Here is a 26283-nt window from a genome sequence, read left to right as displayed (position 1 = left end):
AAGAAATCTCTTGCATTCCTATACACTAATGATGAAAAATCTGAAAGAGATATTAAGGAAACTCTCCTATTCACCATAGAAACAAAAAGTTTAAAATACTCAGGAATAAACCTACCTAGGGAGACAAAAGACCTGTATGCAGAAAACTATAAGACACTGATGAAAGAAATTAAAGATGATACAAACAGATGGAGAGATATACCATGTTCTTGGATTGGAAGAATCAATACTGTGAAAATGACTATACTACCCAAAGCAATCTGCAGATTTAATGTAATCCCTATCAAATTACCAATTGCATTTTTTACAGAACTAGAAGTAAATATTTTTAAATTTGTATGGAGACACAAAGTACACCAAATAGCCAAAGCAGTGTGAGGGAAAAAAAAGGAGTTAGAGGAATCCTACTCCCTGACTTCAGACTATACTACAAAGCTACAGTAATCAACACAATATGGTACTGGCATGAAAACAGAAATATAGATCAATGGAACAGGATAGAAAGGCCACAGGTAAACCCACCTAACTATGGTCAACTAATCTATGACAAAGGATGCAAGGATATACAGTGGAGAAAAGACAGCCTCTTCAATAAGTGGTGCTGGGAAAACTGGACAGCTACATGTAAAAGAATGAAATTAGAACATTTTCTAACACCATACACAAAAATAAACTCATAATGGATGAAAGACCTAAATATAAGGCCGAACACTGTAAAACTCCTAGAGGAAAACGTAGGAAGAACACTCTTTGATATAAATCACAGCAAGATCTTTTTTTATCCACCTCCTAGAGTAATGGAAATAAAACCAAAAATAAACAAATGGGACCTAATGAAATTTAAAAGCTTTGGCACAGCAAAGGAAACCATAAACAACATGAAAAGACTACCCTCAGAATGGAAGAAAACATTTGCAAATGAATCAACAGCCAAAGATTAATCACCAAAATATATCAACAGCTCATGCAGCTCAGTATTAAGGGAAAAAAACAAACAAACCCAATCTAAAAATGGGTGGAAGACCTAAATAGACATTTCTCCAAAGAAGACATACAGATGGCCAGGAAGCACATGAAAAGCTGCTCCGCATCACTAATTACTAGAGAAATGCAAACCAAAACTACAGTGAGGTACCACCTGACACCAGTTAGAATGGGCATCATCAGAAAATCTACAAACAACAAATGCTGGGGAGGGTGTGGAGAGAAGGGAACCTTCTTGCACTGTTGGTGGGAATGTAAGTTGATACAGCCACTATGGAGGACAGTATGGAGGTTCCTTAAAAAACTGAAAATAGAATTATCATATGACCCAGTAATCCCACTATTTGCCATATACCCAGAGAAAACCATAGTTCTAAAAGGGTCATGTACCACAATTTTCATTGCAGCACTGTTTGCAATAGCCAGGATGGAAGCAATTGAAAAGCCCATCGACAGATGAATGCATAAAGAAGATATGGTACATATATACAATGGAATATTACTCACCCCTAAAAAGGAACGAAATTGGGTCACTTGTAGAGACGTGGATGAATCTAGAGACTGTCATACAGAGTGAAGTAAGTCAGAAATTGAAAAATAAGCATTGTATATTAACGCATATGTAGAACGTAGAAAAACGGTACAGATGAACCAATTTGCAAGGCAGAAATTGAGACACAGATGTAGAGGACAAACGTATGGACACCATAGGGGGAAAGCAGCGGGGGTGGTGGGGGAGGGGTGGTTGTGGTGTGATGAATTGGGAGATTGAGATTGACATATATACACTAATATGTGTAAAATGGATAACCAATAAGAACCTGCTGTATAAAAGCTAAATAAAATAAAATTCAAAAAAAATCCACTCTACACTTTTAGCAATTTTTCCATTCACTCACCCCCACCTTGCTCCTTGACTGTAAATTCCTAATTGTCCTTGCTGTATTTGAAATTGAGCCCAATTGTGTACGGAGTTTTCTCTCTCCTCTTGCAATAATCTCTGAATACAATCTATTTTTACTTTTTTAACTACTGTCCAGGTTTGCTTCTCCTTAACAATGTTAATAATGCTCCATATCTCCACTCAAATATCATACCGTTGAGTCCAGAATGCTAACTAGCACACCATGGGGCCTGTTGCATTGTCATACCTTTCAATCAATACATTTAAACTCTTCATCTACCAGGTGCCAGTATGTGATAGTCATGGAAGCTCCCAAGAAGAATTAGAAAACAATGTGTATAATTATGGACTAAGTGAATTATTATATAGTTAGGAAATGATTTTGAAGGCTGAGGAAGTTTGGAAGAAACTTAAAAAAAAAAAAAATATATATATATATATATATATATATTAAGAACTGATATATATTTTATACTAGACTTGAGATTCCCAGGCCTAGTATCAGGAATAAAGGAATCAGTCAAAGATTTACCTATTACACTTATTTATAAGAAAGCCAAAATATAGTTAGATGTTGGAATTTGTGCTTTATTGGAAACCTGCTGCTTACTGTATAATTGTAAAAGCCTTCAATTCTCAAAGCCTCTGACTTACTACTGAGACAGAGCTAAAGAAGAGAGAGCCAGCTGAGCTTTGTTCCAGAACTTAAAAAGGTAAGTTTAGAATGAGTGATTTGCAAAATTTCTTTTCTGTTTTACAAAGTGAATGCTTCATGGGACATCTAAGAGTCATTTCCCTTTGCAAAGATAATATGATAAACAAACAACTTTTGAAAAAATCCCCCCTAAATACCTGATGAATTCAATGTTGGATGTAAGCAACCTGCTAAATACCTATTAATTTGACTGATGCTTAAATTTCACTTACCTTATGATGTCTGACTTTACGTTCTCAAACTTTGGGGATTCTATTTTTTTGTCAAAGAGCCATTCTGTAAGAAACTCAATAACAGCTCCTCCTCTCTTTTCCCAGATTTCAATAGTATTGTCTTATTATAATCAATTCATTTGTTTCAACAATCTAATGAAAATGAAGATCTATGTCTCCTTCCCAAAATATATATTTTTATACACATATATATACAATATTGAGAGATATGTAAGAATCAATAAGTCCCAAGTAAAAAAACTTATACTAGCAAATACCCATATAAATCACGCTTTTACTTAGAAAGAGAATATCCATGAACAATATGATTTGAGAGCATCTGAAAACCCCAACCTCAAAACTACCTCTCAGAAATTCCTAATATTCAGTTTATTCATTTCTTCCTATATATATTCTTTTGTGTTTTTTGCTTTCTGTTTTTTGTTTTTTGTTCACACTGTGTGGCATGACATTGGATCTTAGTTTCCTGACCAGGGATAGAACTCGTGCTACATGTAGTGGAAGCATGGAGTCTTAACCACTGGACCACCAGGGAAGTCTATATATATATATATATATTTTTTTTAAATAAAATATTACTTTGAGGAGTTGTAGACAAAGTTCATAACACTTAACTGTAAACCAGTTCAATGGATCAACTTGACAAAACTCACCCGGAAGCATGACCAGTTTATATTCAATACATTCAGGAAAGATATAGACAAGCAAGGCAAGATAGTACTAGAAATAAATTTCACAAATATTATTCTAGAAGTTACCTTGACTGTGTCTCTGCTGTTCTTTAAAAGATAACGAGAATCATTTTGGAAAATTTTGAAGAAGAGCAATTTCACATTGAGCTCAGGATAACTTTTCCATACACTTCAGAAAACCTGCTAAGTCAACAGAGTCAGAATTTTGGAGGGTTTACCAGAAGTTGTAGTCTTTCAATAATGGGAGATTCTTTTTGTATGTATGTATTTGAAATAGTTAAAAAATGTTTTACAAAGTGCTAAACCTCTAGATGATATACAGATGGATTTATTGTGTTCAGAGTTTCACTCATAGTCAAAATCATTACCAATGTGCATGTATCAATGCTTGTCTCAGAGACTGTATTGCTAAATTCAGCAGGAGGACATGGGTATTAGCCAGCAATAAAAATGTTCTGGAAGAAATGAGATGATTGGAAATAAGCACAAGAAATTGTTGTGTCTCGTAAAGTATCTTAGATCGCTTGATTTAAATAGAATTGTGTGTATGAATCAGGTAAATACTGGTATTGGACCATAGAATCTGTGTATCAAAGTGAACCATTTGGGTACCTATCATTTGTTTTTATGAAGGCTATTGATTTTTATATGTTAATTTTAAAATATTCTATCTTGCTAAAGTATTTTATTATTTGAGTTATATTATCAAGATATTTTAGGAGGTTCTAACATCCTTCTACAAATTGAAATAGCTACCAATTTTTATTTTCATAACTAATTAATATTGTGTATATTCATTGAGGACAATCTTCACGACAATATTAAATAGTAATGCAGATAGTGATCACGTTATATTTTTTTCTTGACCTTAGTGGGAATAACATTTTTGTTTTTCACAGTAAGATTCTGGCTTTAACATTGTAACATATTTACCTATTTCATTACCTTAAGATATAGTCATTCATTTGTGCTTTCTTGAAATCTTTAATAAAGAATAAAAGTAATATTATTTAAAAGACTTTTTCAGTATAATGGAGATAATTATCAACTTTTTCTGCTGAGAACCATTAGTATGGTGATTTATTAGTAAGTAATGTATAAATTTATTAATAATTATTATGTCTATATAAATAGATATCTGAATATTAAACCAAGCTTGCATTTCAGTATTGAAGTCTATTTGGTTATGATGTCTTTTTTTTTTAAGTTATTAGAACATGCTAATAAATTATTTAAGATTTTAAAACTATTATCCATAAATAATATTTCTCTACAGCTTTCCTTTCTGGGTTATCTTTATCAGAATTAGACATAAATCCTGTGATTCCATTATAAAATAATTTAGGAGATTTTTATTTACTTTCTATGCTCTGAAATAATTTATATAGCATTGGAACTATGTGGTCTTTAAATGTTTGGTAGAATCTCCTCTGAAACGAGCTGGACTTGTTGCCTTTTTAATAGAAGTAGTTCCTTGAAAACTTTTCTCTATTTATTTTGTATATATTTGTCTGTTTAAGTTTTCTAACTCTACAAGGGACAATTTTAGGAAACTGTATTAACCTGAGAACTTATCCACATAGGTTTTCAATATTATTTTCAAAGAGGTACATAAACTTATTTGATAATGTTTTAAATTTCTATTGTATCAGTAATCATTTCCTCCTTATAATTTTTTTTATGTTTGCTGTCTCCGTTTTTTGTTTGTTTAAATTAGCTAGTAGTTTGTCTATTTCTGTTGATTTATTTTCAGTCTTACTGTTACTCTTTCCTTGCTAATACCCATGAAGAACACTTCACGGTTTTTCTAAATAAAGTATCTTTTAATTTTTACTGAACAACTCAAGGAATTATTACAAGGAACCAAATTAAATTTTTGTAAGTTGCAGCAATCTGCATGGTGGAAATCTATATATAATTTATAGATTTAAATAATTAGTTCTCCAGCTAAACGTATGTCTGAAATGATGGGTATTTTGTTTTTCAGGTCAACTCTGTGACCATTATATAAAAGGTCAAAAAAAAAAAATAGTGACCAGAGACTTGTCACACTCCATGCACATAAATGCTTATGTCAGTTTGTCTTTCACTGGCTTTATAGATACAAAAAAGTGCAGAGTGCATAGAAGTACAGAAGACTTTTAAAGATCAGAAAAGTTGAGTCATCCACTGTAATCTTAATAAAAAGTAATTAGGGATGAAAAAAAGAGTATTTGGTGAATGCAGCCTTGGTCTGTTTGATTTCTATAATTATTAGTGGATGACCCTTGTTGGCAAATAAGAATTTGTGTTTTTTTGGCCTATAGAAATGGGTACTTACTTAATATTAAGCTGCAGACAGCATCAGATAGTACCTGATGGATTTTATATCAAAGACACTTTTCCTTTATTAGTGGCCATAGGTTTAACATATGTTATGTAAATGTAGTGCTTGCCTGAACTTTATAACATATTCATTAAATGTATACAATAAATAATGATCAGTTGCATCTTCAGTGTTCATGCAAAAGTAGTGGTGAGAGATTAAATACAATCATTTTTAAAAAACAAATCCATTTTACTTGGACTAGTTTTTCATGAATATGTTTTTTATTTAAATTTCTATTTTTTATTCAGATATTCCATTAATTTACTATTTCATTTTAAAGTTAAATTTAAAATCAACTGCTTCTTGTTTTACATAGCTTAGTATTACAATGTCATATTTACTTATATGAAAAATCTGATGATATTATATATCACCATCATTGGAATGTCAGTGGTATTTGCCCAGAGGCAGAGACTGTCAATTATGAAAAAGGAAAATTGTGGAAAGAAAAGAGTCACTTTCCACTACAAAATATTTTAAAATATTAAAATGCTGCATAAAATCACACTACTTCATTAGTACTCCCCCTACAAAAGAATATGATATTTATGGAAAGTACTAAACTGAAACACTTTGTAGAATGCTATAATTTAATTATACAGAGATAAGAGGTTAGCGAGTCTTTGCTGTTCCTTTGGGACTTGACAGTCTGTCAGTGGAGTAGGAAATATATGATGGGAGTCTAGTCACTAGGATTTATTCCCATTTTCCTCTTGGTTTTTTGTAGTACATTGACAAAATCATTTAAACTTTCTGTGTCAGCTTTCTTGTCTGCAAAATGAGAGAAGGAAGGAAAGACAACTTAAAACTACATCTAGATTAAGCATTCTGCAAAACCTCTTTCTTCATCTCATTGTGCTCGCCATCATCATATTAGTTCTTTATCCATCTAAGATCTAGTTCTTTTCTCTGTTCTTATTCTGTCTTCTATTTAGTCATTCTGTTTCATTCATGCTGGCTTTCTGTGAGTTTCCCGAACTTTTCCAACCATGATCCTTTGCAAGGAAGTGCTTTTCCTGGTGCTGTTTCCTTTGCTGGAATTCTTTTCCCCCAAATAAACACTTGGTTTTAATCTTTAAGATTATTATGTACATGTGACCTCCTTTGGGAAGTATTTTCTCACCTATGAATTTAAATTGAAACCCATTCCTTCCCACTAGAACTCCCTAGGCCCCCTTCCTAATATTCATTCATTCATTCATTCATTCATCTATTCAAAAATATTTATTTATTATGTGCCAGACACTGCTTTATATTATGTGCCAGACTCTATTTTAGGTCCTTGGGACACAAAATGAACCCCTGCTCTCTAGGGGCTTAAAATCTAGAATAAGGTGGGGAATTGGAAAGGAAAACAAAAAATAAAAACGCACACATATTTGTACATGTATTAATAACATGTTTGATGATACCAACTGCTATGAAAAAAGTAAAATTATTATAGAATCATTTTTTAAATATAAAGATATAGTACATTAGGATGAACTTCTATGGAAAAAATGTAATGACTATACAATTTCCAGGAAGAAGAGGAACAAGGACACATTTTACACTATTAAAGAACTTGTGCATATAGTTTTTAAAAGGACAATAGTGAGTATCAAATTATTGTCTTTTATATCCCAATGGACATAGTTATAAAAATGTAACATTTTTATTAAAATAATTATTACTTAAAGTAAGCTGGGAATTATATACTTTAAAATTTAAAAATTTAAAAAGATGAGGTTTTTAGATGTCAACCTAGAAGTATGCAAGTTGGGTACTTAATCTTTCAAAATTCCTTTAAAGAACACTTTAACAAAAATGTTTTAAGATCCATGCATTAACTTGATCAGGGTTACAGATCTAACAAGGAATCAAATTGGTCAGGTCATAGGACTCCAAAGCCAGACACTTTCCATTGTGCTAGTTACTTCTTATTAATCTGTCTCTCTTAACTGAAAACTTTTGGTCTCTCATGAATGGACCATGGATATTTGCTGAATAATAGCATGGATAGGTGAGAAACGTTTATTTTTTGAATGAGTAGATAAATGAATGTCTAAAATTATCTTGACTCACAGTTAAACTCAGGTGAAAATGGTAGATAGACCTTTTACTTGTCCACCAACACTCAACAGTTACATTTTCTAAAATGCATTGAGCTGAGGGTCAAGGACAACCTCATAAGATGTCATAGCATGAAATTTTTCCCACGAAGGACATGTAACATCCTGCTGAGTACCTTGAGTAAGATGAGGTGGCTACCAACCTGGAATGCTCCCAAACAGAAATAATAGAATTCTATATAAAGTCAAGGTAATAGGGGGAGTTACTAAAAATAGTAGTATAATAGAGTCTTCATGGAGTTTGGCAAACACATCTAGAGACTCCTCCTTGGTTCTCTTTATAACTTTACTTTTTAAATTTTTAATTAATTTTATTGGAGTATAGTTGATTTACAATGTTGAATTAGTTTCTGCTGTACAGCAAAGTGAGTCAGTTATACATATACATATATCCACTGTTTTTTTAGATTCATTTCCCATATAGGTCATAAAAGAGTACTGAGTAGAGTTTCCTGTGCTATACAGTAAGTTTTATTAGCTTTCTATTTTATATGTAGTACTGTGAATATTTCAATCCCAATTTCCCAATTTATGCCTCCCCCCTTCCCCCCTTGGTAACCATAAGTTTGTTTTCTACAACTCTGACTGTATTTGTGCTTTATAAATAAGTTTCTTGGTACCTTTTTTTAAGATTCCACATATAAGTGATATCATATGATATTTGTCTTTCTCGGTCTGACTTAATTTACTCAGTATGACAATTTCTAGGTCCATCCATGTTGCTGCAAATTGAATTATTTTATTATATTTTATGGCTGAATCATATTCCATTGTGTATATATACCATATCTTCTTTATCCATTCATCTGTCAATGGACACTTAGGTTGCTTCCATGACCTGGCTATTGTAAATAGTACTGCAGTGGACATTAGGGTGCATGTATCTTTTTGAATTATGGTTTTCTCCAGATATATGCCCAGGAGTAGGATTGCTGGATCATATAATAGCTCTATTTTTACTTTTTTAAGGAACCTCCATAGTGTTCTCTATAGTGGCTGTACAAATTTACGTTCCTACCAAGAGTGTAAGGAGGGTTCTCTTTTCTCCACACCCTCTCCAGTATGTATTGTTTGTAGATTATTTGATGAAGGTCATTCTGACCAGTGTGAGGTCATACCTCATTGTAGTTTTGATTTGCATTTCTCTAATAATTAGTGATGTTGAGCATCTTTTCATGTGCTTCATGGACACCTGAATGTCTTCTTTGGAGAAATGTCTATTTAGATCTTCCACCCACTTTTTGATTCGGTTGTTTTATTTTTCTGATGTTGAGCTGCATGTGCTGTTTGTATATTTTGGAGATTAATCCCATGTTGGTTGCTTCAATTGCAAATATTCTCTCCCTTTCTGTGGGTTGTCTTTTAATTTCGCTTATGGTTTCCTTTGTTTTGCAAAAGCTTTTAAGTTTAATGAGGTCCCATTTGTTTATATTTGGTTTTGTTTTCATTACTCTAGGAGGTGGATCAAAAAACTTCTTGCTGCAATTTATTTTCAGACAGTGTTCTGCCTATGTTTTCTTCTAAGAGTTTCATAGTGTCGGTCTTAAATTTAGGTCTTTAATCCATTTTTACTTTATTATTGTGTATGGTGTTAGGGAGAATTCTAATTTCATTCTTTTACATGTAGCTGTCCATTTTTCCCTACACTGCTTATTGAAGATACTGTCTTTTCTCCATTGTATATTCTTGCCTCTTTGTTGTAGATTAACTGACCATAGGTGCATGGGCTTATCTCTGGACTTTCTATACTGTTTCATTTATCTATATCTCTGTGTTTGTGCAAGTACTGTACTCTTTTGATGACTGTAGCTTTGTAGAATAATCTGAAGTCAGGGACCCTTGTTCCTCTATCTCCATTTTTCTTTCTCAAGATAGCCTTAGCTCTTCAGGGTCTTTTGTGTCTGCATGCAAACTGTAAAATGTTTTGTTCTAATTCTGTGAAAAGTGCTATTGGTAATTTGATAGAGATTGAATTGAATCTGTAGATTACTTTGGGTAGTGTAGTAACTTTGGCAATATTGATTCTTCCAATCCAAGAACATGGTATACTGCTCCATCTGTTTGTGTCACCTTTTATTTCCTTCATCAGTATCTTATAGTTTTCAGAATACAGGTCTTTTTCCTCCTTAGGTAGGTTTATTTCTAGGTATTTTATTCTGTTTGGTGCGATGGTAACTGGGATTCTTTCCTTAATTTCTTTCCTGATCTTTCTTTTTAGTGTATAGGAATGCAAGATATTTTTTGTATTAATTTTGTATCCTGCAACTTTACCAAATTCAATGATTAGCGCTAGTAGTTTTCTGGTAACATGTTTAGGACTTTCTGCATATGGTATCATGTAATCTGCAAACAGTGACAGTTTTACCTATTTTCCAATCTGGATTCATTTTATTTATTTTCCTTCTCTGATTGTTATGGTTAGGACTTCCAAAACTATGTTGAATAAAAGTGGTGGGAGTGGACAACCTTGTCTTCTTCCTGATCTTAGAGGATATGTTTTCAGTTTTCCACTGTGAGGAATGATGTTTGCTGTGGGTTTTTCACATGTGGCCTTTATTATGTTGAGGTAGGTTCCTTCTATGCCCACTTTCTGGAGAGTTTTTATCATAATTGGTGTTGAATCCTGTCAAAAGCTTTTTCTGCATCTATTGGGATAATCAGATGGTTTTTATTCTTCAGTTTGATAATATGGTGTATCACATTGATTGATTTATGAATATTGAAAAATCCTTTTGTCCCTGGGATAAATCCCACTTCATCATGGTATGATTCTTTTAGTGTGTTGTTAGATTGAGATTGCTGGTATTTTGTTCAGGATTTTCGCATTTATGTTCATCAGTGATATTGGCCTGTAATACTCTTTTTTTGTGACATCTTTGTCTGGTTTAGGTACCAGGGTGTTGGTGGTGTTGTTGAATGAGCTTGGGAGTGTCCCTTCCTTTGCAATGTTTTTGGAAGAGTTTGAGAAGGATAGGTGTTACCTCTTCTCTAGGTGTTTGATAGAATTCACCTGTGAAGCCATCTGGTCCTGGAGTTTTGTTTTTTGGGAGTTTTTTATATTTCAATTTTAGTATTTGTGATTGGTCTGTTTATATTTTCTGTTTCTTCCTGGTTCAGTCTTGGAAGGTTGCACCTTTCTAGGAATTTGTTCATTTCTTCTAAATTGTCCGTTTTATTGCTCTATTGTTGCTTGTAGTAGTCTCTGATGATCATTTGTATGTCTGTGGTGTCTTTTTTTTGGTTTTCTGTAATGATTTCCAATCTCAGAGTGTTATGGTCAGAAAAGATGCTTCATATGATTTTAATTTTGTTACATTTACTGTGATCCTTTGGTGTCCATTGTAACTTCTCCTTTTTCATTTCTAATTTTATTGATTTGAGTCCTCTCCCATTTTTTCTTGAGTCTGGCTAAAGGTTTGTCAATTTTGTTTATCTTTTCAAGAACCAGCTTCTAATTTCATTGATCTTTGCTATTGTTTTCTTTGTTTCTATTTCATTTATTTCTGCTCTGGTCTTTAGGTTTCTTTCCTTCCAGTAGCTTTGGGTTTTGTTTGTTCTTCTTCGTCTAGTTGGTTTAGTTTTAAGGTTAGTTTGCTTGTTTGAGATTTTTCTTGTTTTTGCTATGTCCCATAGGTTTTGGATCATTGTGCTTTCATTGGCATTTTTCTCTAGGTATTTTTAGATTTCTTCTTTGATCCATTGGTTGTTTAGTAACATATTGCTTAGACTCCATGTGTTTGTGTTTTTTACAGATTTTTTTTGGTTTCCTGTAGTTGATTTCTAATCTCATAGCATTGTGGTCAAAAAGGCTTGATACGATTTCAATTTTCTTAAATTTACTGAGGCTTGATTTGTGACCCAAGATGTGATCTATTCTGTAGAATGTTCCATGTGCACTTGAGAAGAAAGTGTATTCTGCTGCTTTTGGATGGAATGTCCTATAGATATCAATTAAGTCTATCTGGTCTCATGTATGATTTAAGGTTTGTGTCTCCTTATTCTGTCTGGATGATATGTCCATTGGTGTAAGTGAGGTGTTAAAGTGCCCCCCACTATTATTGTGTTACTATTGATTGCCCCTTTTATGGTTGTTAGCATTTGCCCTATATATTGAATTGCTTCTATGTAGGGTGCATATATATTTACAATTGTTATATCTTCTTCTTGGATTGATCCCTTGATCATTTTGTAGTGTCCTTCCTGGTCTTTTACAACAGTCTTTACTTTATTTTATTTTTTTAATAAATTTATTTATTTATGGCTGTGTTGGGTCTTTGTTTCTGTGTGAGGGCTTTCTCTAGTTGCAGCAAGCAGGGGTCACTCTTCATCACAGTGCACGGGCCTCTCACTGTCACAACCTCTCTTGTTACGTAGCACAGGCTCCAGATGTGCAGGCTCAGTAGTTGTGGCTCACGGGCCTAGTTACTCTGTGGAATGTGGGATCTCCCCAGACCAGGGCTCAAACCCATGTCCCCTGCATTGGCAGCCATATTCTCAACCACTGTGCCACCAGGGAAGCCCAACAGTCTTTATTTTAAAGTCTATATTTTCTGATATGAGTATTGCTGCTCCAGGTTTCTTTTATTTCCATTTGCATGAAATATGTTTTTCTATCTCCTTACTTTCAGTGTGTATGTGTCCATAGGTATGAAGTAGGTCTTTTGTAGACAGCACATATATGGGTCTTGTTTTTGTATCCATTCAGCCAGTGCATGTCTTTGGGTTGAAGCATTTAATTTATTTATATTTAAGGTGATTATCAATATATATGTTCCTATTGCCATTTTCTTAATTGTTTTGGGGTTTTCTTTTGTAGGCCTTTTTCTTCACTTCCTCATTTTTTCTCTTGTGGTTTGATTACCATCTTTAGTGTTGTGTTTGGGTGCTTTTTATTTTTTGTGTTTTTATGTATTGTAATTTTTGGGTTTGCTGTTCCCATGAGGTTTTGATATAGCAGTCTATATATATACAGGGTTGTTTTAAGTTGTTGGTCTCTTTCCTGCCTAGAGATGTTCCTTTAGCATTTGTTGTAAAGTTGGTTTGGTTATGCTGAATTCTCTTAGCTTTTGCTTTTCTGTAAAACTTTTGATTTATCTGTCTAATCTGAATGAGAGCCTTGCTGATTAGAGTTTTCTTGCTTGTAGGATCTTTCCTTTCATCATTTTTATTATATTGTGCTACTCCCTCCTGGTCTGTAGAGTTTCTGTTGAATAGATCAGCTGGTAACTTTACAGGGATTCCCTTGTATGCTATTTGTTGCTTTTCCCTTGTTGCTTTTAATATTTTTCCTTGTCTTTAATTTTTGTCAGTTTGAGTAATATGTGTCTTGGCATGTTCCTCTTTGGCTTCATCCTGTATGGGACTCTGTGCTTCCTGGACTTGAGTGAATGTTTCCTTTCTCACGTTAGGAAAGCTTTTGGCTATAACTTCAAATACTTTCTCAGGCCCTTTGTCTTTCTCTTCTCCTTCTAGGACCCCTATAACGTGAATGTTGGCATGTTTAATGTTGTCTCAGATAACTTGAGACTGTCCTCATTTATTTTCATTCTTTTTTCTTTATTATATTCTGTGGCAGTGATTTCCACCACTCTGTCTTCCAGCTCACTTATTCCTTCTTCTGGCTAAGTTATTCTGCTAGTGTTTCCTTCTAGCGTATTTTTCATTTCAGTTATTGTATTGTTCATCTCTGTTTGTTCTTTAAATCTTCCAGCTCCTCATTAAAGCTTTCTTGTATCTTCTCGATCTGTACCTCCATTCTGTTTCTGAGATTTTGGACCATCATTATTATCACCTCTCTGAATTATTTTTTCATGTAGATTGCCTATCTCTTCTTCATTTAGTTGTTCCTGTGGGTTTTTATCTTGTCCATTCATTTGCAACATATTTCTCTGTCTTCTCATTTTGTCTAAATTTCTGTGTTTGTGTACTCCTTTTCACGGCTGCAGGCTCATATTTCCTCTCACTTCTGGTGTCTGCCCCCTGGTGGGTGATGTTGGTCCAGGGACTTGTGCAGGCTTCCTGGTGGGAGGAACTTGTACCTGACCTTTAGTGTGTGGAGCTGGATCTTGTCCCTCTGGTAGGCAGAGCCATGCCAAGGGGTGTGTTTTGGGATGTCTGTGTGCTTAGTATGACTTTAGGCAGCTTGTCTTCTGATGGGTGGGGCTGTGTTCCTATCTTGTTGGTTGTTTGGCCTGAGACTTTCCAGCACTGGAGGCTGCAGATTGTTAGGTGGGATTGGGTCTTGGTGCCAAAATGTAGACCTCCTGGGGAGTTTGCTCCGATCAGTATTCCCTGGGGCTTCTGCTACTAGTGTGCTTGCTTCCACAGTGAGCTATAGTCAACCTTTGCCTCCCCAGGAGGCCTTCCAAGAGCCCTAGGTATGTGTAGCCCAGGTTCCTATGGAGGTATCACTTTGTGCTGGGTCCCAGTGCACATGAGACCTGGTGTGTACCCTCCAAGAGTGGAGTCTCTGTTTTCCCCAGCCCTGTGGAACTCCTGCACTCAAGCCCCACTGGGCTTCAAGGCTAAATGTTCTGGAGGTTCTTCCTCCTCATGCTAGACCCTCAGACCATCTTGGAAGGTTATTTTATGTGGAAATGTCCCTTTGTAGCCTTCATGGGTTTAATTTTTTGTGTGTGTGAGGTTTTTCTAACTACAGATGTCTGCCATCTCTTTCCTCAGTGTATGCTGACCATTACCCTTTGACACGAGGTGTGACTGAAGTTGTGGTGATAAGAGCCTACACTGGATATTGAGCAGCACCTCCGCTTTGCTCTGCAGTGGTCACTGTCCTGTCCTGTCAGAGGTAGGGTCTGCTGCTTAGTTGTTGGAGTAGAGTCCCTCAGATCTGTTTCTTAGCTGTGTTTCTGATCTACGGTGTGAGGTTGGTGGGATTGGAGTACTCTCACTGGGAGGGAAGTCACTGAGTATTCCACATCTGGAGCTATTTACCTGTGGGTATGCTCTGTTGTGTCACCTTTCACCCATTGTGCTAGCTCTCAGATTACACTGTTGTTGGCACTGCTCTCAGCCCCACCTTAACCATGGGTATGCTGGCAATTGGTCCTTGTGTTCCTCAGATATTGTTTTCACCAGGCCACCAGTGTAGGTCCACTGAAATCAGGTCCCAGGATTGCAGTAATCATGGATCAGGACCCACTGTAGGTGCTATGGGGGCAGCTCAGACTCTGGCCTGGCCCAACCCTCATGTGTATGTGTCCACAAAGTCTACATCTGCTAAATTTAGACCCATCTTTGCTGAGGGAACACTTGTTGTCTGTCATATATTCTGTAGGTGTTAAGTTTACAAAGCCACTTGTGGAGGTGTCAGTTTGTGGTTTGCACAGCTGCAAGGAGAGATTTCAGCTTTTCTTCCTTAGTTGCATGGCCCCTGGGGCTCAGCTGTGGTTTCAACCACACCTCTGCATTTCAACCAACCACAGGGGTCTGCTCCCAAAGCTTCCCCAAAGCACATGAGTCTGCCCTGTTGAGGAGGGGGCATGGATGTAGTGGCAGCCAGGGTCGCATGAGAGCCCACCATGGAGGAGGAGGTGGTGGCTTCTGGGGTTTCAGGAGACCCTGTGTGGATGGGGCATGTGGGGTTGCCAGCAGCCTTGGGCACAAGAGAGCCAGACCCCATGGGAGCCATTGTTAGTGCCTGGGGAGGCAGGGCCTGGAGCATGGGGAGAGAGGCTACAATGGTGACCCCACTCCTTGTGTGTCACTTAGCAATGGTGCTTCATTTCTATGGTGGTCCAAGTTTTCACCACAAGCATTCCCGATTGTGGATTTCCTCACTTCCACCATCTTGGGCTGTCTCCTCACAGCCAAAAGCTTTCTTCATGCTGGGCTTGCTCTCCAAACCCCACGTTCCAACACCCAGCCCCTGTCCACAGTTGTGGTTACACATAGCCTGGGACAAGCAGGCCTGTGATGCCAACAATCTGTGTAGGTCTTACTCTGTTCTACCTGCTACAGACCAGTTGCTGCACTTTCCTCTGGTAACCCTGGAAGCTCCCCTTCTGTCCCAACTGATATCCCTGCCAGTAAGGGGGCTTCCCTAGATGTGGGAACCTCCCCTCTCTTTCAGTTCCCCCACCCAGGGGCACAGGTCCCGACCCACTCCCTCTCCTCTTCCTTATCCCTTCTTTCTTTTGTCCTACCCAGTTATGTGGGGATCTTTCTTACCCTTTTAGGTGTCTGAGGTCCTTTGCTAGTGTTCAGCTGGTGTTCTGTGAGAACTATCCCATTCATAGATGTATTCTTGATACATTTGTGGGAAGAGATGAACTCCACTTCCTCCTACTCATCCACCATCTTTATTCCTCTCATTCTTTTTTATAACATCTTTATTGGAGTATAGTTGCGTTACAATGGTGTATTAGTTTCTGTTTTACAACAAAATGAATCAGTTATATATATATACATATGTTCCCATATCTCTTCCCTCTTGCTTCTCCCTCCCTCCAACCCTCCCTATCCCACCCCTCCAGGTGATCACAAAGCACCGAGCTGATCGCCCTGTGCTATGCAACTGCTTCCCACTATGTATCTACCTTACCTTTGGTAGTGTATATACATCCATGCCTCTCTCTCGCTTTGTCACAGCTCACCCTTCCCCCTCCCTATAACCTCAGGTTCTTCATGACATTTTTTTCTTAAATTCCATATATATGTGTTAGCATATGGTATTTGTCTTTCTCTTTCTGACTTACTTCACTCTGTATGACAGACTCTAGGTCTATCCACGTCATTACAAATAGCTCAATTTCGTTTCTTTTTATGGCTGAGTAATATTCCATTGTATATATGCGCCACATCTTCTTTATCCATTCATCAGATGATGGACACTTAGGTTGTTTCCATCTCTGGGCTATTGTAAATAGAGCTGCAATGAATATTTTGGTACATGATTCTTTTTGAATTATGGTTTTCTCAGGGTATATGCTCAGTATTGAGATTGCTGGGTCATATGGTAGTTCTATTTGTACTTTTTTAAGGAACCTCCATACTGCTCTCCACAGTGGCTGTATCAATTTACATTCCCACCAACAGTGCAAGAGGGTTACCTTTTTCCACGCCCTCTCCAGTATTTATTGTTTCTAGATTTTTTAATGATGACCATTCTGACTGGTGTGAGATGATACCTCTTGTAGTTTTGATTTGCATTTCTCTAATGATTAGTGATGTTAAGCATTCTTCCATGAGTTTGTTGGCCATCTGTATATATTCTTTGTAGAAATATCTATTTAGGTCTTCTGCTCATTTTTGGAATGGGTTGTTTGTTTTTTTGTTATTAAGCTGCATGGGCTGCTTATAAATTTTGGAGATTAATCCTTTGTCAGTTGCTTCATTTGCAAATATTTTCTCCCATTCTGAGGGTTGTATTTTGGTCTTTTTTATGGTTTCCTTTGCTGTGCAAAAACTTTGAAGTTTCATTAGGTACCATTTGTTTATTTTTGTTTTTATTTCCATTACTCTGGGAGGTGGGTCAGAAAAGATCTTGCTGTGATTTATGTAATAGATTGTTCTCCCTATGTTTTCCTCTAAGAGTTTGATAGTTTCTGGCCTTACATTTAGGTCTTTAATCCGTTTTGAGCTTATTTTTGTGTATGGTGTTAGGAACTGATCTAATCTCATACTTTTACATGTACCTGTCCAGTTTTCCCAGCACCACTTATTGAAGAGGCTGTCCTTTCTCCACTGTACATTCCTGCCACTTTTATCAAAGATAAGGTGATAATATATGCATGGGTTTATCTCTGGGCTTTCTATCTTGTTCCATTGATCTATCTTTCTGTTTTTGTGCCAGTACCATACTGTCTTGATTACTGTAGCTTTGTAGTATAGTCTGAAGTCAGGGAGCCTGATTCCTCCAGCTCCATTTTTCGTTCTCAAGATTGCTTTGGCTATTCGGGGGTCATTTGTGTTCACATACAAATTGTGAAATTTTTTGTTCTAGTTCTGTGAAAAATGCCAGTGGTAGTATGATAGTGATTGCATTGAATCTGTAGATTGCTTTGGGTAGTATAGTCATTTTCACAATGTTGATTCTTCCAATCCAAGAACATGGTATATCTCTCCATCTATTTGTATCATCTTTAATTTCTTTCATCAGTGTCTTATAATTTTCTGCATACAGGTCTTCTGTCTCCTTAGGTAGGTTTATTCCTAGATATTTTATTTTTTTTGTTGCAATGGTAAATGGGAGTGTTTTCTTGATTTCACTTTCAGATTTTTCATCATTAGTGTATAGGAATGCCAGAGATTTCTATGCATTAATTTTGTATCCTGCTACTTTACAAAATCATTGATTAGCTCTATTAGTTTTCTGGTAGCATCTTTAGCATTCTCTATGCATAGTATCATGTCATCTGCAAACAGTGACAGCTTTACTTCTTCCTTTCTGATTTGGATTCCTTTCATTTCCTTTTCTTCTCTGATTGCTGTAGCTAAAATTTCCAAAACTATGTTGCATAAGGTGGTGAGAATGGGTAACGTTGTCTTGTTCCTCATCTTAGTGGAAATGCTTTCAGTTTTTCACCATTGAGGACGATGTTGGCTGTGGGTTTGTCATATATGGCCTTTATTATGTTGAGGAAAGTTCCCTCTGTGCCTACTTTCTGCATGGTTTTTATCATAAATCGGTGTTGATTTTGTTGAAAGCTTTCTCTGCATCTATTGAGATGATCATATAGTTTTTTCTCCTTCAGTGTGTTAATATGGTGTATCACGTTGATTGATTTGCGTATATTGAAGAATACTTGCATTCCTGGAATAAACCCCACTTGATCATGGTGTATGATCTGTTTAATGTGCTGTTGGATTCTGTTTGCTGGTATTTTGTTGAGGATTTTTGCATCTATGTTCATCAGTTATATCGACCTGTAGTTTTCTTTCTTTGTGACATCCTTGTCTGGTTTTGGTATCAGGGTTATGGTGACCTCGTAGAATGAGTTTGGGAGTGTTCCTCCCTCTGCTATATTTTGGAAGAGTTTGAGAAGGATAGGAGTAAGCTCTTCTCTAAAAGTTTGATAGAATTTGCCTGTGAAGCCATCTGGTCCTGGGCTTTTGTTTGTTGGAAGATTTTTAATCACAGATTCAATTTCTGTGCTTGTGATTGGTCTGTTCATATTTTCTATTTCTTCCTGATTCAGTCTTGGCAGATTGTGCATTTCTAAGAATTTGTCCATTTCTTCCAGGTTATCCATTTTATTGGCATAGAGTTGTTTGTAGTAATCTCTCATGATCTTTTGTATTTCTGCAGTGTCAGTTGTTACTTCTCATTTTTCATTTCTAATTCTGTTGATTTGAGTCTTCTCCCTTTTTTTCCTAATGAGTCTGGCTAATGGTTTATCAATTTTGTTTATCTTCTCAAAGAACCAGCTTTTAGTTTTATGGATCTTTGCTCTCATTTCCTTCATTTCTTTCTCATTTATTTGTGATCTGATTTCTTTCCTTCTGCTAACTTTGGGGTATTTTTGTTCTTTTTTCTCTAATTGCTTGAGGTGCAAGGTTAGGTTGTTTATTCGAGTTGTTACCTGTTTCTTAAGGTGGGCTTGTATTGCTATAAACTTCCCTCTTAGAACTGCTTTTGCTGTATCCCATAGATTTTGGGTTGTCGTGTCTCCATTGTCATTTGTTTCTAGGTATTTTTAAATTTCCTTTTTGATTTCTTCAGTGATCACTTCGTTATTAGATAGTGTATTGTTTAGCCTACATGTGTTTGTATTTTTTGCAGATCTTTTCCGATAATTGATATCTAGTCTCATAACGTTGTGGTCAGAAAAGATACTTGATAGAATTTCAATTTTCTTAAACTTACCAAGGCTTGATTTGTGACCCAAAATATGATCTATCCTGGAGAAGGTTCCATGAGCACTAGAGAAAAAATGTTTATTCTGTTGCTTTTGGATGGAATGTCCTATAAATATCAATTAAGTCCATCTTGTTTAATGTATCATTTAAAGCTTGGTTTTCTTACTTATTTTCATTTTGGATGATCTGTCCATTGGTGAAAGTGGAGTGTTAAAGTCTCCTACTATGAATGTGTTACTGTCGATTTCCCCTTTTATGGCTGTTATTATTTTTTTAACATCTTTATTGCGGTATAATTGCTTTACACTGGTGTGTTAGTTTCTGCTTTATAACAAAGTGAATCAGTTACACATATACATATGTTCCCATAAGTCTTCACTCGTGCGTCTCCCTCCCTCCCACTCTCCCTATCTCACCCCTCCAGGCTGTCACAAAGCACCGAGCCAATATCCCTGTGCCATGCGGCTGCTTCCCACTAGCTATCTACCTTACGTTTGTTAGTGTGTATATGTCTATGACTCTCTCTCGCCCTGTCACAACTCACCCTTCCCCCTCCCCATATCCTCAAGTACGTTCTCCAGTAGGTCTGCGTCTTTATTCCTGTCTTACCCTTAGGTTCTTCATGACATTTTTTTTTCTTAAATTCCATATATATGTGTTAGCATACGGTATTTGTCTTTTTCTCTCTGACTTACTTCACTCTGTATGACAGACTCTAGGTCAATCCACCTCATTACAAATAGCTCAATTTCATTTCTTTTTATGGCTGAGTAATATTCCATTGTATATAAGTGCCACATCTGCGTTACCCATTCATCCGATGATGGGCACTTAGGTTGTTTCCATCTCTGGGCTATTGTAAATAGAGCTACAATGAACATTTTGGTACACGACTCTTTTTGAATTACGGTTTTCTCAGGGTATATGCCCAGTAGTGGGATTGCTGGGTCATATGGTAGTTCTATTTGTAGTTTTTTAAGGAACCTCCATACTGTTCTCCATAGTGGCTGAACCAATTCACATTCCCACCAGCAGTGCAAGAGTGTTCCCTTTTCTCCACACCCTCTCCAGCATTTATTGTTTCTAGATTTTTTGATGATGGCCATTCTGACTGGTGTGAGATGACATCTCATTGTAGTTTTGATTTGCATTTCTCTAATGATTAATGATGTTGAGCATTCTTTCATATGTTTGTTGGCAGTCTGTATATCTTCTTTGGAGAAATGTCTATTTAGGTCTTCTGCCCATTTTTGGATTGGGTTGTTTGTTTTTTTGTAACTGAGCTGCATGAGCTGCTTGTAAATTTTGGAGATTAATCCTTTGTCAGTTGCTTCATTTGCAAATATTTTCTCCTATTCTGAGGGTTGTATTTTGGTCTTTTTTATGGTTTCCTTTGCTGTGCAAAAACTTTGAAGTTTCATTAGGTACCATTTGTTTATTTTTGTTTTTATTTCCATTACTCTAGGAGGTGGGTCAGAAAAGATCTTGCTGTGATTTATGTAACAGATTGTTCTCCCTATGTTTTCCTCTAAGAGTTTGATAGTTTCTGGCCTTACATTTAGGTCTTTAATCCGTTTTGAGCTTATTTTTGTGTATGGTGTTAGGGAGTGATCTATTCTCATACTTTTACATGTACCTGTCCAGTTTTCCCAGCACCACTTATTGAAGAGGCTGTCCTTTCTCCACTGTACATTCCTGCCACCTTTATCAAAGATAAGGTGATAATATGTGCATGGGTTTATCTCTGGGCTTTCTATCTTGTTCCATTGATCTATCTTTCTGTTTTTGTGCCAGTACCATACTGTCTTGATTACTGTAGCTTTGTAGTATAGTCTGAAGTCAGGGAGCCTGATTCCTCCAGCTCCGTTTTTCGTTCTCAAGATTGCTTTGGCTATTCGGGGGTCATTTGTGTTTCCATACAAATTGTGAAATTTTTTGTTCTAGTTCTGTGAAAAATGCCAGTGGTAGTTTGATAGGGATTGCATTGAATCTATAGATTGCTTTGGGTAGTAGAGTCATTTTCACAATATTGATTCTTCCAATCCAAGAAGATGGTATATGTCTCCATCTATTTGTATCATCTTTAATTTCTTTCATCAGTGTCTTATAATTTTCTGCACACAGGTCTTTTGTCTCCTTAGGTAGGTTTATTCCTAGATATTTTATTCTTTTTGTTGCAGTGGTAAATGGGAGTGTTTTCTTGATTTCACTTTCAGATTTTTAATCATTAGTGTATAGTAATGCCAGAGATTTCTGTGCATTAATTTAGTATCCTGCTACTTTACCGAATTCATGGATTAGCTCTAGTAGTTTTCTGGTAGCATCTTTAGGATTCTCTATGTATAGTATCATGTCATCTGCAAAGAGGGACAGCTTTACTTCTTCTTTTCTGATTTGAATTCCTTTTTATTTCCTTTTTTTCTCTGATTGCTGTGGCTAAAACTTCCATAACTATGTTGAATAAGAGTGGTGAGAGTGGGCAACCTTGTCTTGTTCCTGATCTTAGCGGAAATGCCTTCAGTTTTTCACCATTGAGGATGATGTTTGCTGTGGGCTTGTCATATATGGCCTTTATTATGTTGAGGAAAGTTCCCTCTATGCCTACTTTCTGCAGGGTTTTTATCATAAATGGGTGTTGAATTTTGTCAAAAGCTTTGTCTGCATCTATTGAGATGATCATATGGTTTTTCTCCTTCAATTTATTAATATGGTTTATCACATTGATAGATTTGAGTATATTGAAGAATCCTTACATTCCTGGAGTAAACCCCACATGATCATGGTGTATGATCCTTTTAATGTGCTGTTGGATTCTGTTTGCTAGTATTTTGTTGAGGATTTTTGCATCTATGTTCATCAGTGATATCGACCTGTAATTTTTTTTGTGACATCCTTGTCTTGTTTTGGTATCAAGGTGATGGTGGCCTTGTAGAATGAGTTTGGGAGTGTTCCTCCCTCTGCTATATTTTGGAAGAGTTTGAGAGGGATAGGTGTTAGCTCTTCTCTAAATGTTTGATAGAATTCGCCTGTGAAGCCATCTGGTCCTGGGCTTTTGTTTGTTGGAAGATTTTTAATCACAGTTTCAATTTCAGTGCTTGTGATTGGTCTGTTCATATTTTCTATTTCTTCCTGATTCAGTCTTGGCAGGTTGTGCATTTCTAAGAATTTGTCCATTTCTTCCAGATTGTCCATTTTATTGGCATAGTGTTGCTTGTAGTAATTTCTCATGATCTTTTTTATTTCTGCAGTGTGAGTTGTTACTTCTTTTTCATTTCTAATTCTATTGATTTGAGTCTTCTCCCTTTTTTTCTTGATGAGTCTGGCTAGTGGTTTATCTATTTTGTTTATCTTCTCAAAGAACCAGCTTTTAGTTTTATTGATCTTTGCTATTGTTTCCTTCATTACTTTTTCATTTATTTCTGATCTGATTTTTATGATTTCTTTCCTTCTGCTAGCTTTGTTTTTTTTTTGTTCTTCTTTCTCTAATTGCTTGAGGTGCAAGGTTAGGTTGTTTATTCAAGATGTTTCCTGCTTCTTAAGGTGGGCTTGTATTGCTATAAACTTCCCCCTTAGAACTGCTTTTGCTGCATCCCATAGGTTTTGGGTCGTTCTGTCTCCATTGTCATTTGTTTCTAGGTATTTTTTTATTTCCTCTTTTATTTCTTCAGTGATCCCTTCATTATTAAGTAGTGTATTGTTTAGCCTCCATGTGTTTGTGTTTTTTACAGATCTTTTCCTGTAATTGATATCTAGTCTCATGGCGTTGTGGTCAGAAAAGATACTTGATACAGTTTCTATTTTCTTAAATTTACCAAGGCTTGATTTGTGACCCAAGATATGATCTATCCTGGAGAATGTTCCATGAGCACTTGAGAAAAGTGTGTATTCTGTTGTTTTTGGATGGAGTGTCCTATAAATAGCAATTAAGTCCATCTTGTTTAATGTATCATTTAAAGCTTGTGCTTCCTTATTTATTTTCATTTTGGATGATCTGTCCATTGGTGAAAGTGGGGTGTTAAAGTCCCCTACTATGAATGTGTTCTGTCGATTTCCCCTTTTATGGCTTTTAGTATTTGCCTTATGTATTGAGGTGCTCCTATGTTGGGTGCATAAATATTTACAATTGTTATATCTTCTTCTTGGATCGATCCCTTGATCATTCTGTAGTGTCCTTCTTTGTCTCTTTTAATAGTCCTTATTTTAAAGTCTATTTTGTCTGATATGAGAATTGCTACTGCAGCTTTCTTTTGGTTTCCATTTGCATGGAATATCTTTTTCCATCCCCTTACTTTCAGTCTGTATGTGTCTCTAGGTCTGAAGTGGGTCTCTTGTAGACAGCATATATAAGGGTATTGTTTTTGTATCCATTCAGCCAATCTGTGTCTTTTGGTGGGAGCATTTAGTCCATTTACATTTAAGGTAATTATCGATATGTATGTTCCTATTCCCATATTCTAAATTGTTTTGGGTTCGTTATTATAGGTCTTTTCCTTCTCTTGTGTTTCTTGTCTAGAGAAGTTCCTTTAGCATTTGTTGTAAAGCTGGTTTGGTGGTGCTGATCTCTCTCAGCTTTTGCTTGTCTGTAAAGGTTTTAATTTCTCTATCAAATCTGAATGAGATCCTTGCTGGGTAGAGTAGTCTTGGTTGCAGGTTTTCCTCCTTCATCACTTTCAGTATGTCCTGCCACTCCCTTCTGGCTTGTAGGGTTTCTGCTGAGAGATCAGCTGTTAACCTTATGGGGATTCCCTTGTGTGTTATTTGTTGTTTTTCCCTTGCTGCTTTTTATATGCTTTCTTTGTATTTAATTTTTGACAGTTTGATTAATATGTGTCTTGGCGTACTTCTCTTTGGATTTATCCTGTATGGGACTCTCTGTGATTCCTGGACTTGATTAACTATTCCTTTCCCATATTAGGGAAGTTTTCAACTATAATCTCTTCAAATATTTTCTCAGTCTCTTTCTTTTTCTCTTCTTCTTCTAGAACCCCTATAATTCAAATGTTAGTGCATTTAATGTTGTCCCAGAAGTCTCTGAGACTGTCCTCAGTTCTTTTCATTCTTTTTTCTTTATTTTGCTCTGCAGTAGTTATTTCCACTATTTTATCTTCCAGGTCACTTATCCGTTCTTCTGCCTCAGTTATTCTCCTATTGATCCCATCTAGAGTACTTTTAATTTCATTTATTGTGTTGTTCATCATTGCTTGTTTCATCTTTATTTCTTCTAGGTCCTTGTTAAATGTTTCTTGCATTTTGTCACTTCTATTTCCAAGATTTCAGATCATCCTTACTCTCATTATTCTGAATTGTTTTTCAGGTAGACTGCCTATTTCCTCTTCATTTGTTAGGTCTGGTGCACTTTTATCTTGGTCCTTTATCTGCTGTGTGTTTTCCTGTCTTCTCATTTTGCTTATCTTACTGTGTTTGTGGTCTCCTTTTTGCAGGCTGCAGGTTCGTAGTTCCCACTGTTTTTGATGTCTGTCTCCAGTGGCTAAGGTTGGTTCAATGGTTTGTGTAAGCTTCCTGGTGGAGGGGACTAGTGCCTGTGTTGTGGTGGATGAGGTTGTATCTTGTCTCTCTAGTGGGCAGGTTCACGTCTGATGGTGTGTTTTGGGGTGTTTGTGGACTTATTATGATTTTAAGCAGCCTCTCTGCTAATGGGTGGGGTTGTGTTCCTGTTTTGCTAGTTGTTTGGCATAGGTTGTCCAGCACTGTAGCTTGCTGGTCATTGAGTGAAGCTGGGTGCTGGTGTTAAGATGGAGGTCTCTAGGAGATTTTCACCATTTTATATTATGTGGAGCTGGGAGGTCTCTTGTTGACCAGTGTCCTGAAGTTGGCTCTCCTACCTCAGAGGCAGAGCCCTGACTCCTGGCTGGAGCACCAAGAGCCTTTCATCCACATGGCTCAGAATAAAAGGGAGAAAAAGTAGCTAGAATTAGTAGAAGTATGAGGAAAGAAAGAAGGAAACGAGGGAAGGAAAGAAGGAAGGAAGGAAGGAAGAAAGAAAGAAAGGAAGAAAGGAAGAAAGAAAGAAAAAAGAAAAAAGAAAGAAGCAAAGAAGGAAATAAGGCAAGAAGGAAAGAAAGGAGGGAGGGAGGGAGGGAGGAAGGAAGGAAGGAGGGAAAGAAGGAAAAATGACAGAAAGAAAGAAGATACAGTAAAAATAAAATAAAGTTATTGAATTAAAAAATACTTATTTAGAAAAAAAAAAAAAAGGGACGGATAGAACCTTAGGACAAATGTTGGAAGCAAAGCTATACAGACAAAATCTTACACAGAAGCATACACATACACCCTCACAAAAAGAGGTGAACAGGGAAAAATCATAAATCTTGCTCTCAGAGACCACCTCCTCAATTTGGGATGATTCATTGTCTAAAGGATGGAAGGAAAGAAAGAAAGAAAGAAAGAAAGAAAGAAAGAAAGAAAGAAAGAAAGAAAGAAAGAAAGAAAGAAAGAAAG

The 26283-nt window shown here is 36.3% G+C and overlaps 1 protein-coding gene across 1 annotated transcript in view; it reads right to left on the bottom strand.

The window, feature by feature from the left end:
* The window catches only part of RIT2 (Ras like without CAAX 2), a 590607-nt gene that overhangs the window by 435145 nt on the left and 129179 nt on the right, over positions 1 to 26283 (bottom strand). The window contains 1 exon segment of the mRNA XM_029217847.1: positions 1340 to 1357. Within this exon segment, the coding sequence (XP_029073680.1) occupies positions 1340 to 1357 (18 nt within the window).

This window comes from Monodon monoceros, unplaced genomic scaffold (genome assembly GCF_005190385.1).
Source record: "Monodon monoceros isolate NGI ecotype Baffin Bay Population unplaced genomic scaffold, NGI_Narwhal_1 Super_Scaffold_1, whole genome shotgun sequence".
NCBI lineage: Eukaryota > Metazoa > Chordata > Mammalia > Artiodactyla > Monodontidae > Monodon > Monodon monoceros.
Note: the sequence above shows the minus strand (reverse complement) of the source record. Positions and strands in the feature narration are given on the sequence as shown.